This window comes from Littorina saxatilis, linkage group LG2 (genome assembly GCF_037325665.1).
Source record: "Littorina saxatilis isolate snail1 linkage group LG2, US_GU_Lsax_2.0, whole genome shotgun sequence".
In the NCBI taxonomy this organism is placed as follows: Eukaryota; Metazoa; Mollusca; class Gastropoda; order Littorinimorpha; family Littorinidae; genus Littorina; species Littorina saxatilis.
The window spans coordinates 6,027,718-6,040,917 of NC_090246.1; the positions used below are offsets into that span (position 1 = coordinate 6,027,718).

A 13,200-nucleotide genomic window follows, 5' to 3' on the forward strand; every position below is an offset into this window, starting at 1 on the left:
TAGGACACTGCCAACGGTATGACGGGGGAGGGGAGGTACAGGACAGTGCCAACGATATGACGGGGGAGGGGAGGTATAGGACACTGCCAACGATATGACGGGGGAGGGGAGGTATAGGACACTGCCAACGATATGACGGGGGAGGGGAGGTATAGGACAGTGCCAACGGTATGACGGGGGAGGGGAGGTATAGGACAGTGCCAACGGTATGACGGGGGAGGGGAGGTACAGGACACTGCGGCCAACGATATGACGGGGGAGGGGAGGTATAGGACACTGCCAACGATATGACGGGGGAGGGGAGGTACAGGACAGTGCCAACGATATGACGGGGGAGGGGAGGTATAGGACACTGCCAACGATATGACGGGGGAGGGGAGGTATAGGACAGTGCCAACGGTATGACGGGGGAGGGGAGGTATAGGACACTGCCAACGGTATGACGGGGGAGGGGAGGTATAGGACACTGCCAACGGTATGACGGGGGAGGGGAGGTATAGGACACTGCCAACGGTATGACGGGGGAGGGGAGGTATAGGACAGTGCCAACGGTATGACGGGGGAGGGGAGGTATAGGACAGTGCCAACGATATGACGGGGGAGGGGAGGTACAGGACAGTGCCAACGATATGACGGGGGAGGGGAGGTATAGGACACTGCCAACGATATGACGAGGGAGGGGAGGTATAGGACAGTGCCAACGGTATGACGGGGGAGGGGAGGTATAGGACAGTGCCAACGGTATGACGGGGGAGGGGAGGTATAGGACAGTGCCAACGATATGACGGGGGAGGGGAGGTATAGGACACTGCCAACGATATGACGGGGGAGGGGAGGTATAGGACAGTGCCAACGATATGACGGGGGAGGGGAGGTATAGGACACTGCCAACGATATGACGGGGGAGGGGAGGTATAGGACACTGCCAACGATATGACGAGGGAGGGGAGGTATAGGACAGTGCCAACGGTATGACGGGGGAGGGGAGGTATAGGACAGTGCCAACGGTATGACGGGGGAGGGGAGGTATAGGACAGTGCCAACGATATGACGGGGGAGGGGAGGTATAGGACAGTGCCAACGATATGACGGGGGAGGGGAGGTATAGGACAGTGCCAACGATATGACGGGGGAGGGGAGGTATAGGACAGTGCCAACGATATGACGGGGGAGGGGAGGTATAGGACAGTGCCAACGATATGACGGGGGAGGGGAGGTATAGGACAGTGCCAACGATATGACGGGGGAGGGGAGGGGGTTTGAAGAGTTGATGCCGACAGAGACAGACACTGGGCCTGATTGGAAGCCTGGGCATTACAAAGTGGACCCTCCTCGCAAACACACCGTTTCAAATTGCTTATTTACAGCAGTGTGAGTCACCAGAAATGTTGCCAGTAATTATAACCTCAGAGTGTGAGAAGAGAAAATGGGAGCGGGTCATCCATACTGATGTCGTGTTTTATTGGTGGGCTGTTGTCATTTGTTTGTGTGTTTGTTTGTTCCTGACAAGAGTGATTTCCGTTGTTAGGTTTTGACAAGTCTATGACATTTGACGCAGACCGAGACTGTCAATATTTTACGACTGAGACGTCGCACACACACACACACACACACACACACACACACACACGCACGCACGCACGCACGCACACACACACACATACACACACACGCACGCACGCACATGTACGCACACACACACACACACGCTCACACACGCACACCGCAAAGACACACTTCCACACACACACACACACACACCACACACATCCACACACACTTCAGTGACGAGAAAAAGCGAGAGAGAGAGAGAGCGGGATGCACGGGCACTGTGCCAGGTTCAGTTATGCTACCGTGCGCCTAGACACTGAAGGCTCACAGCACAGTGCCAAGCTTCCAGATGCATTGAGAAACTTTGCAGTCCTGACAGAGCAGCACGAGTCGCGAGAGAAAGCTAGCAGGCACGCACCACAGCAATATAATCTTCCCATTATCTTTCGTTCCATGCTTTCTTCCGTCTACACTCTTCTTCACTCAGATCTTTGCACTCACTCTCTCACACGTCCACCGAAAACGATGAAGGAGTGATATGAGAGCGAGTTAGCCAAGCAAACATCCTGCAAACAGCTTCATGCTGATTTTGTCGAAAAATCTACCGTTTTTCATGCCCCAGACTTTGAAGAGTTTTGTCTTAGAACAGATGCAAGTTCAGTAGAGGTTCGGTTCACTCAGTTTTGCCGAGACTGATTCTGGCAGGCGGTTGCATGGTTAGCCGAGTTTCGCCTGCGTGACAATTTTTGTGCTTTTCCACCTGCAACTTGTCGAGCAGCAGATCCTGTTCTGTGTCAGTGAAATGATCATAAGACAGGTTTCGTTCATTCGCTGATGGTAGCTCTATTTGGCAACAAAGCTCATCCTCACATGACTCGCACAGTGGTGTCCGAGTGAAGGTTCATTGGTCTTCCTTCCATGTCGAAGTTTGTGGCTGAGCAAGTTCTGCAATTGATTCCATCAGTACACGACTGAGCAGTGCATTGGTAGAAAGTCATCCGTTTCTGACTGTCTTCTGCGTGGACGGACGTTAGTACAAAAGAGTGACCTCAGTCTTCGCTGGGTTGAGGCCGAATACACTGCGTCGGCCTTGTCACGGCAACAGGTGAAGCAGTCGACAGAACCACGACGGAGCAGTGCATCGGTACCGTGACGTTCATCACTTCTTGACTCGACAGACTCGTGAGCGAACAGCAGTGGTTTCTTCGGCCTTTCGAACGGCAGTGAACGGCAACTGACGACTTGTGAGTTGTGTCGGGTCGTGCATCAGTAGAAATTGCGGTTGTTATCCGTCAGTGCAGGTTAGGAGCTGGCTTTCTCGGTTCATTAACAAGCTGTGTGGACGTCGCGGTCAGAACAAAACATCGGCATCACGACAACTGAGCCGGCGGCGGCTTCGGCAGTGCATCATCAATAATTCATCTGCGGACGTTCCCCCCTACTGGCGTTATGCCCGAGTAGTGCGGCACAACATGATAGCTGTAGGACAGTAGCTTTTACTGCGGGTTCATCAACCTACGAGCTAGACTAGCTTCGTCCGAGTTTCAGGAAGAATTGACCGCGGCCTTATGACTGAGTGGTACCGCACAGCACGGTAGCTTCTTCAGTACATCAACACACTAGCTTCAGAGAAAGAATTGACATTTACCTCATGACTGAGTGGTACCGCACAGCACGGTAGCTTCTTCACAGTGCATCAACAAACGAGCTGCACTAGCTTCAGAAAAAGAATTGACAGTGGCCTCATTCCTGCGTAGTACAGCACAACACGGTAGCTTCTTCAGTTCATGCAAGAAGAACTGTGCTGTCTTCGTCACATTGTTAGAGAAAAAGAAATTGGCAAAAAGTGGCTCCGGAGAGAAGTGTCGGCACGATGAATTCACACGACGACAGTTATGACGGGTGTGAGTATGTGACCCTGGTGAGGAAGAGCAACACCCAGCCGTGGGGATTCCGTATGATGGGGGGACTGGACCAGGCCAGCTGTCTCTACATCGCCAAGGTCAGTCAAGTTTGCATGTCATCACCATACGTCATTTGTGTGGTTGTGTGATATGTTTTATATTGACACGGATGGTTGTGCTCATGTTATTGCTTTTGCTGCTGCTGCAGCTGGCGATGATGATGAAGATGATGAAGATGATGATGATGATGATGATGATGATGATGATGATGATGATGATGATGATGATGCTTTATCTTCTTTTCACCAATTATGTCATAGACTTCGGCGACATCTATCGCTTATGTGTTTTCGGTTCGTCTTTTCTCCCATCACACACTCTTCTTCCAAATCATGAACTGGGTCCTTTTTCGTATTGCCCATTGAATGTTGCTATTAATGTAAGTGTTTTTGAGTTTTCTCTCATTGTTTTGCGTATTATCATGTTCAGCTGCTTTTTGTCCAGTACTTGATATAGCCTCAAAACCATTGCGCGGGCTATTCTGTAGTTGTTGGCAACTGAGGTCGCTGACGGGTGTCATATGTTCAGTTTAGTAATGTTACGGAAGTTCAATTGCTTGTGTGCGTCGTTTTCTAGATCGTTATGTGTACGTGATATTGATGCGGCGTAATTATAGTCAATACCTCGCGTTTAAGACATGCACTGACAATTCAGTCTCCAGAATAACTGTTGTCCTTTATCAATCTGTAGGCTACTGCCAAGGCCGGACTCGGTGGCTGGCCTGTTTTCATTGTGTTTTCACTTCAAGGGCGTTAAGTTTATTCGGTACCCGCTACTTACCCATTAGTTCTTCTGTGCGCCTTGTGATTCTGTAAGCATGTTGTGTATCACTCGTCTCACACACGCAGGTCGCTTGTGACTCTTCCACCTGAGGGTAGTGTGTTCTGCCAAAGGTCAGCAAAATCAGCAGATTGTTACTTTCTCTTTTTGATTTTCTTTATAATTATGACCAAAATATGATATGAGGAGTGTAGGGCTACTGATATTTAAAAAAAAATTATTCTCTTTTTTTTCTTTTCTTTTACATGTACATAGGCTTTACATTACATTACATTACATAAGCAAGGGGACAATTACAACACAAAGGGGGTGGAGGTGGAGGGGGGGTGTTCATGGCTTGGTGGTCGCAGTATCTAAAATATGTAAAGGAAAAAAAAACTACTGATTTTTACTTTCTCAAATCTGTTTCAATTGGTGCTGCAACTACTGACATTGACCACAAGTTACTATTTCATGAGTGACACTGTACTGATACTGAGCCGGGTCAGTCTTGTTCCACTTTGATGCCGCTTGGTGTGTTAAACGGAATAGATAGTAACTTGTGGTCAACGGCAGGATGTTGCAGCGTTCCCGATGGTTTTGTTGCGGCCGTACTATGTTATAAGTCTGTATTGTAGATCTTGAAAATCAGCGTGTTAGTCGTTCAGCTTGTCTCTACACGTGTGTCTGTCGGTCAGTTTACCTGCCTGTCTGTCTGTCTGTCTGTCTGTCTGTCTGTCTGTCTGTCTGAATCTCTCTCTGTCTATCTCTCTCTTTCTGTCTCTGTCTGTCTGTATGTCTGTCTGTCTCTCTCTTTCTCTCTGTCTGTCTATGTCTGTCTGTCTGTCTGTCTGTCTGTCTCTCTCTCTCTCTCTCTCTCTCTCTCTCTCTCTCTCTCTCTCTCTCTCTCTCTCTCTCTCTCTCTCTCTCTCTCTCTCTCTCTTGTTGATCATTCAATTATATTGAAGAAATTACAGTTGTATGTCAGAAACAGTTCAGTGTGTAACTTCTTTGCTTCCTATTTACATGACAGATCTCAATATACTGCCCTAAACTGTAAAATATCTACTGAGGAGACTGTGAAATGCGGGGTGCCTCAAGGTTCAGTGCTTGGGCCGATCTTGTTCTGTCTGTATATCAATGATCTGCCACTGCACATTTCTGATAGTAATGTAAGAAGTGATTTTTTTGCTGACGATTCTTCTCTTCATGCAAGTGGAAAGTCTGTTCCAGTAATAGAGTCCTCCCTTCAAACAGCTTTAAACGATGTAAATAACTGGTGTAGTGCTAATGCTATGCTTGTCCATCCAATAAAAACTAAAAGTATGGTAATTGCAACCAGACAAAAACACCAGATTTCTCCACTCAAACTAAATCTTACTATTGGTACGCAATCAATTGAACAAGTTCAACAGCATCGCGTTTTAGGGGTAATTATTGATTGTGAATTCAAGTGGCAGGCACAATTACAGCATATTTGCAAGAAAGTAGCCAAGAACGTTTTCCTCCTATCCAAGTTAAAGCAATTTACGGACAGAAGGACTCTGGAAATGTTCCACCATGCTCATGTAATGCCTCACATTAATTATGTTTCGACGCTCTGGGATGGCAGCAGTGATGTCCACTTGAAAAAGTTAGACTCTCTCTATCGTCGCTCGGCCAAACTCATCGTAAAGGATAATGCCTCAACAGATATGAAATTAAAAATGCTTAACTTTCTTCCACTGGAAAAGCATCTCAAGTTAAACAAAGCCATTTTCATGCATAAATTGTATTACGGTAAAGTGCCGATTTACATTACATCATTATTTAATAAAGCTACCCACAGATATGGGTCGGTCAACTTGATCCCACCGATTCCACGAATTGACCTGTATAAGACCAGTCTTGCTTTTTCGGGTACTTCAGTTTGGAATTCGCTTCCATCATCCTTTAAGCACTTAAAGTCATTAAAAAGTTTTTAAAAATGTGTTAAAAACCACTTAATGTCTGAGTAGTTTAACGCCTTTTGATTTACCACACTTAGTATTACGTCAAAGATATGCTGTGCATTGTATGTTCTGAACATATTTTTGTTGTACTATTGCTACATGTTCGATTGCTACCAGCTTGTATTTATAATTACCTGCATAGTATGCATTTGATTTTATGAATAACCACATATGTATGCTCTTCATGCCTCATCTTCATCATCATCATCATCATCATCATCATCATCATCATCATCGTCATCTTTATTATCACGTGCTGAAGTTTTCCGACCTCCTTTGGTTGGTTACATTTTTAAAAAGTTTAATTTTTAATTTTTTAATTATATAATTGTGTGTCTATGCGTCCCAAGGACAGATTGTAAGAAAAGGCGTAGCCTTAAATCTTAATCCTTGTTAAATAAAGTTCAATTCAATTCAATTCTCTCTCTCTCTCTCTCTCTCTCTCTCTCTCTCTCTCTCTCTCTCTCTCTCTCTCTCTCTCTCTCTCTCTCTCTCTCTCTCTCTCTCTCTCTCTGAAATAGCCTCTGTGTGTGTTTGTGTATCTGAAAAATAAGAGTTGTTTCGCCATCGTGTCGGCTGTGCTACGCAGATGCTGTAAAATGTGGCCGGTTCAAAACGCAATATCTGTTTCTCCCTCCCACACGCATGCTTGATGCCAGAGTATCATGTTATTTACAAATAAAAGACAACAGACTTGAAACTTAGATAACATGATGCCAAGCATCAAAGCCCCCACATGCAAACTCAGTGACAGGTTAAGGTGCCTTAATATTGTCTTAATCACGTCAACGCTTTTTTTTATCGTTAAGCTTAAATAACCTGCTTGTTTATTTGACAAAGGTTCAGGTTTACAAAACTGTCACTCACTTTGATTTTAATTAATAAACCATACTTGTGGTGTGTTTTCAAGAAATCGTGCCGTGTGCTTCTAGATTAAGGTACATTGGATTCCTCAAATTCTTCACATTTAGTCGTCAAATTTGCCACAAACTCCCCACAAACGGTCAGACCAAAAGTATCCCTTTAAGAACTCACTCAGTTTCATAGCAGATGTTTGTGCCCACTTCATATGTTAAATTTACGTGAGTTATATGACACCTATTTTACCTGCTTCGTGAAAACAGATAGTTGTAGGTGTAGAAGCATCCTCCAGACTCAGCCATTCTCACATGGGTGTGATTAGAGCAAAATACAGTCACGTCGAGAATTGCTGGCTTCCTGCCCTTGTTTCCACGCGGGGGCAGAATCCTCTCTGCTTGGTGTTGTTTTCATGACATTTCCCCGTTTTGCTTGCCAGTCCGCCTCCTTCGTTGTGCTCTATGAGACATGTTGATTTGGGGATAAAGAGAGAATCGGGTTCCGTTACGCCAGAAATGTTGCGCTTTCACCACCTTTGATTCGGACTTACAATTTGTAAATTTCATTGATACATTTTTTTTGTTTTTTCAAGTCGCCACAAAAGCATGTTTTGTGTCGCCATTGGTGTCGTCTGCGTTGCTTGTCGCTAGAGAACCTGTTCAAATATTGCAGCCGTGTGGAAGTTCTGATGCACACCGGAAGTGCGAGGGGCGCATGCGTCATGTATGTCCCGATCTGACAAGACTGTCTTCGTAAGCAAGAGCTGCAAACTGTGTGTGTGTGTGTGTGTGTGTCTGTGTGTCTGTGTGTGTCTGTGTGTGGGTGTATGTGTGAGTGTGAGTCAGTGTGTGTCAGTGTGTGTGTGTGTGTGTGTGTGTGTGTGGGGGGGGGTGAGGTCATGCGAGAACCATTCAGCATAGGTCTTATCTCTGTTTTGTTCTCGGCTTACTCTGTGGAAACTACTGACATTTAAGGCGTATCATGGTACCGTTTAGACAGTTCCTTACAGCGCACATTCTGTTACAGTCGGTCATTCGAATTTAAAAAAAAATCTTAATCTTTTTCAAAAAGTTATTAAACATCTTGTCCGAAGGTACGACCTGGAACAGTTCAGCAAGGAGATGTCGAAGGCTAATTGAAGACTCCAATCCCCCCCCCCCCCCCTCCCCCCCGACACAACCCCCCTCTTTTTCATCGTCTTCTCTCGTCTACCCCTTTTCTTACTTTAATTGTTTGTACAAGCCTTGTTGTTGTTACCGTTCACCTGTCCATGTTGTCTGAAGCCGTGTTAGATAGTTTTTCGAAAGCAAACTGTATCTCCGTGTTACCACAACATGCAAAACACAGTTTGTCTTTGGAATTTGCCATGCCGTCTGTTGGTTCTCTGTCTCTGCCTCTCTTTGTCTCTGTCTCTGTCTCTGTCCCTGTGCCTGTGCCTGCCTCTCTCTCTCTCTCTCTCTCTCTCTCTCTCTCTCTCTCTCTCTCTCTCTCTCTCTCTCTCTCTCTCTCTCTCTCTCTCTCTCTCTTCGAAGCCGGCCAGGCATATAATCATACCCATCAATGAAGCTTGCTGGATGAGCGGGAGGATTAGGGGGGAAGGTGATCAGCGCATCTTGGCACACCTGATGTGTTTTATATCTGACAGCCACAAACAACACATATCCAAAGGTATTTCTGCGAAGAGCATCGTAAGAGTTGTGAGAGTTGTGCGATCCCGGTCCATTGTTGTTGGTTGTTATGATTATCTTCTGGCGCCCTCTTTCTTGTCAACATCCAACATACTCGTTAACTTGTATTGTTGATACACCGTATGATATGTATTGATTACATATGCACAAAAACATTCGGCAAATACTCTTGATTTTAAGTACTTTATTTGATGAGCCACCATTTCGATTCCTAATGGAAATCAGCTCCTCCGAATTAACTCTGTACATAGATTTTGACTCGACTTTTTGTTTGTTTCAAACCTCCCCTTAGAAACCACGACTGTTGTCGTTCTATTTTTCTTTCATCGAAGCGCGAGATGCATACAGAGTACATGTACATGCCAACACACCCTTCTCTCGGCAATCCTACTGTTCTCAGTCCTGCTAGGAAATGTCACTTAATTTAAGTTTGTACAGAGCCAGAGTCGGGTGCTTTTATGGGAGAGCAGTTGCTCGATGTCGCAAATTGTCATTTTTGTGTGAAAATACTGTATTACCATTTTTAATGTTGTTGCTTTGTAAAGGTTCCAATCGTGTCACGCTATCGTTGTGTTCTTTCCTATTTTGTGCCAGCCTTCTGTCGGCTGATAGATCATTGCTTTACAAACGTGGAACTGAACGTCTTGTTAACAAGGATATTTATGATAAAGAAATTAAAAACAAGTATGCAGTTAAATTGTCTGCCCGGACATCACTTTATTTAGCCGGGGATATTGAGAAAAATCCAGGCCCAGATGGAAATAAAGTCACGGTAACTGTGGTACACATTAACGTTCGAAGTTTAAGGAACAAAATTGACTTGTTACAGCCTGAAGTACAGCAGCATGATATTTTAACTCTTTCAGAGAAACATGGTTGCCACCTGAAGATGATAATTTATCTGTAATTATACCTAATTTTAATCCTCCTGTACGCCTCGACCGCCCAGGTGATCCTCATGGGGGAGTAGCCATTTATGTTAAGAATCATTTATATTGTAAACCCCGACCTGATCTCCAAGTCGATGGTCTTGAAGCAGTCTGGATTGAGACAAAGTTGAGCCATGAAAGCATTTTGATTGGCTCATTCTATCGCCCACCTAGTGCTAATATTCATTATTGGGATTTAATTGATGAAAGCTTAAGGCGAGTGAATAACCAATTATTGAGATTTGTGATTTTAGGCGATTTCAACGTCGACTTCCTGAACTCTCCATCGCGGAACTTTTTGAATATTTTACAGGCGCACCAGCTCTGTCAACTTGTGAATACGCCAACGCGTGTAACAGCCACCACTAGTACATGTATTGACCTTATCATCACCCAGACCCCTCAGTTAGTTAAACAAGTGAATGTGTTGCCACCTATTTGTAGCGATCATAGTGTACCACACATTGTATTAAACAGAATTGTGAATAAAAATAATTCCTATAAAAGAACACTCTTTAATTATAGTAAACTTAATGTTGATGGTTTTTGCGAAGCACTCTCTCAGGTTAACTGGCAAGACATTCTCATGAAGGAGGTGTTTGACGAAAGTGTTCATATTTTTTCTGCACGTTTTGCTGTTTGTATAATCAGTTCCATTTCAGTTATCTGATTGACTGAAGGATTCCAGACGGCACAGACCTAACAAAAATATGTTATATAGCCTTTTCTAATATGTTGGCATGGCCAGCTTTCAAAGTTGATATAAATTGCAGAAACACTTGCGCGCATGATATTGAACACTGCCATTCGATAGTGGCCTTTTATTTCCATCATGTTTTCATCCACGAGTCGTGATCATGAAGCAACCTGACCCTGGGAAATGCACGTTCAACGGCAATGCTTCAGTGCATTCTGTTACCTGTCGGTTTCAGTGCATTCAGTTACCTGTCGGTTTTAATGAAGGATCACCTGTGTGGTTGGGGGGAAACGAGGCCATGCGAACGCACCTTTAACCTCGCACCGTTTACCACGAGCTACCAGAGCATTTTCCTAGATTAAAAACGAATTAGAAGTAAATTAACCCTGGAAAATCTCCTTAGCTTCGCTTTTACCGTTCATTCTGTTTGAAGGATCACCAAAGTGGGCGTGAGGAAACGAGGTCATGTGAACGCACCTTTAGCTTCAGAGGGCCACGGTGAGCTCGTGCTGCTCGTGGCAGGCAGGCTGTGTTGAGTTGTGCTGACAATGCTTGTTGGCACAGGGTCAGACAGCATCAGCCAGTGCCACTCCCCCCCCTCTTCCTCCCCAAACAAACAAACATCACTCCAACACTCAGGCCAACGTCAACATCTATAGTATTAGATGCACCATCTCCTCAATCCTGCTCCAGTTAGTCGCACTGGCAACGCCAGAGGCACGTAAACAATCATAAAGAATAAAGATTACTTCAGTGAAAAAAACCCACTTCAAACCTGTAAAGATCTTGTGTTGTGGTTTGTTGTTTTAGATCGTCTGTTGAGAACCACCGTCAATTTAGCTCTATTTAAGATTCCCTCCTTTCGAAGTCCTACTTTTCTTAGATTTGTGGGTATTTGTTTGTATCCCACCAATCTTGTTCGAGTTAGTGGTAGCAACGGCAGCGCCAGAGGCGCATGAAAACAAGGAATAAAGGTTACTGGGCTGAGTCTGTTAATCATTGACTGGTTTTGTCAGCCAGCACAGCCATGCAATAGACCAGTGGTTCAGTATCGGGGTAGATCCGTTCAGCGTGTGTTCTGCAGGTAGGAGTCACTCCAACATCTCGTCATTTTGCACGAGGCTGAGTTGCATTACATGGATGTTTTGTCCAAGTACAGGCAACTAAGTTACCTGAGACATTGACACGGTAGCCTGACTACTAAAGACACCGCAATGTTGGATCACATCTTAATTCACTTTTATGTAATTAAAAACACGTACGATTCTTAGCTATTCAAGGCAAAAGAAATGATACTTCACACATTATAGACATTCACACACACACACACACACACACACAGGCACACTCGCACGCACGACCCACCGACACGCGCGCACACACGCACGCACACGCCGGCACTCACGCACGCACCGTCACACACACACACACACACACACACACACACACACTCTCTCTCTCTCAGATGCTTCTACTTTACGAACCAGGCTATGCAGTCGTTTTCCATGAGACAACTTGAGACAAGGGGGAAAGGGCTTGAGACTGAGGGGGATAACATTACAGCAGAGAACCTTGGGAGGGAAAGCATGGTGATGACTGATGGGTGTGGAAGAGGCGATGAAGGAAACAAAAGCAACAAAACACTAACATACAGAGTAAGGGTAGAGCTGGCATAGTGTTAGGGTAGACTGAGTAGGCATAGTGTTAGGGTAGACTGAGTAGGCATAGTGTTAAAGGCACAGTGCGCCTCCCGTAAATCATCACAGATACTGTCAGGCTATACACACAGTACAAACACCCTTCCATTTGAACGCTCACCGTGCCAAACGGGAACATCCTAGGTGCCCTCCGTAAAGAGCGAGCAATTTTCAAAGAATTTATTATTGCGTGGTTTATCTTACCCTTGAGCCATCGTGAACTCGTGTCAGTGATCAAGTTTCCCTTTTTCACAATGTAGTCGTCAGTTAGTAATTTGAATGCGACTCGCTGTGAGCTTATCTGCAATAGCACGTTATTAAGTACCTCTGACTATGCACGAAACAAACGGCTGTGGTTCACAAGAACTCTAGCGATGGCTTTTGACTGTTCAGAGGAACTGGCGATAGGTATAAACCGTCGTCTGCTACGAGAACCACGACCTTGCGTGACCCTGCTTCCGGGCTTTTCTTTTTTCAAACTTTCAAAACTTCGAATTGTACTGATCTTGTCTTGATGAAAAAAGAATTATTTTATGATTTAAGAATGTTTGTGTAACAAGCTGTCAATTTATTATTTAGATTTTAAAACTTAGGTCTAGCGCCAAAACGCACCACCGTCCGATTGTCTCTGACACTCTCTCCGCAAAATTAATTCTTTGAAAATTGCTCGCTCTTTACGTTGGGCACCTAGGATGTTCCCGTTTGGTGAGCGTTCAAATGGAAGGGTGTTTGTACTGTGTGTAAAAGCCTGACAGGTTTACGGGAAGCTTACTGTACGTGCCTTTAAGGTAGAGTGGGCATAGTGTTAGGGTAGAGTGGGCATAGTGTTAGGGTAGAGTGGGCATAGTGTTAGGGTAGAGTGGGCATAGTGTTAGGGTAGATTCAGCATGCGGAAGGCATCAGCACAGACCCAGGAAGACGATAAGTGGTGTTCAAAGCCTCACAGGGCTGACAACATTGACATACGGGCAGATCGGTGTTTTGGGTGGAACTGATGGGGTGGGGGTAGGGTAAAGAGAAGGAGGGAATGTGTTGGGAGGGTGTGAGGGGTGGAGGCTGTGTGTGT

General features: G+C 45.2%; 1 protein-coding gene across 1 annotated transcript in view; it reads left to right on the top strand.

The window, feature by feature from the left end:
• Positions 1-1,935: 1,935 nt before the first annotated feature.
• LOC138958079 (synaptopodin 2-like protein) overlaps positions 1,936-13,200 on the top strand; it is a 25,665-nt gene continuing 14,400 nt past the window's right edge. Inside the window, exon 1 of the mRNA XM_070329143.1 lies at positions 1,936-3,553. Within this exon, the coding sequence (XP_070185244.1) occupies positions 3,425-3,553 (129 nt within the window). The 5' untranslated portion in view covers positions 1,936-3,424. The remainder of the gene's footprint in view (positions 3,554-13,200) is intronic.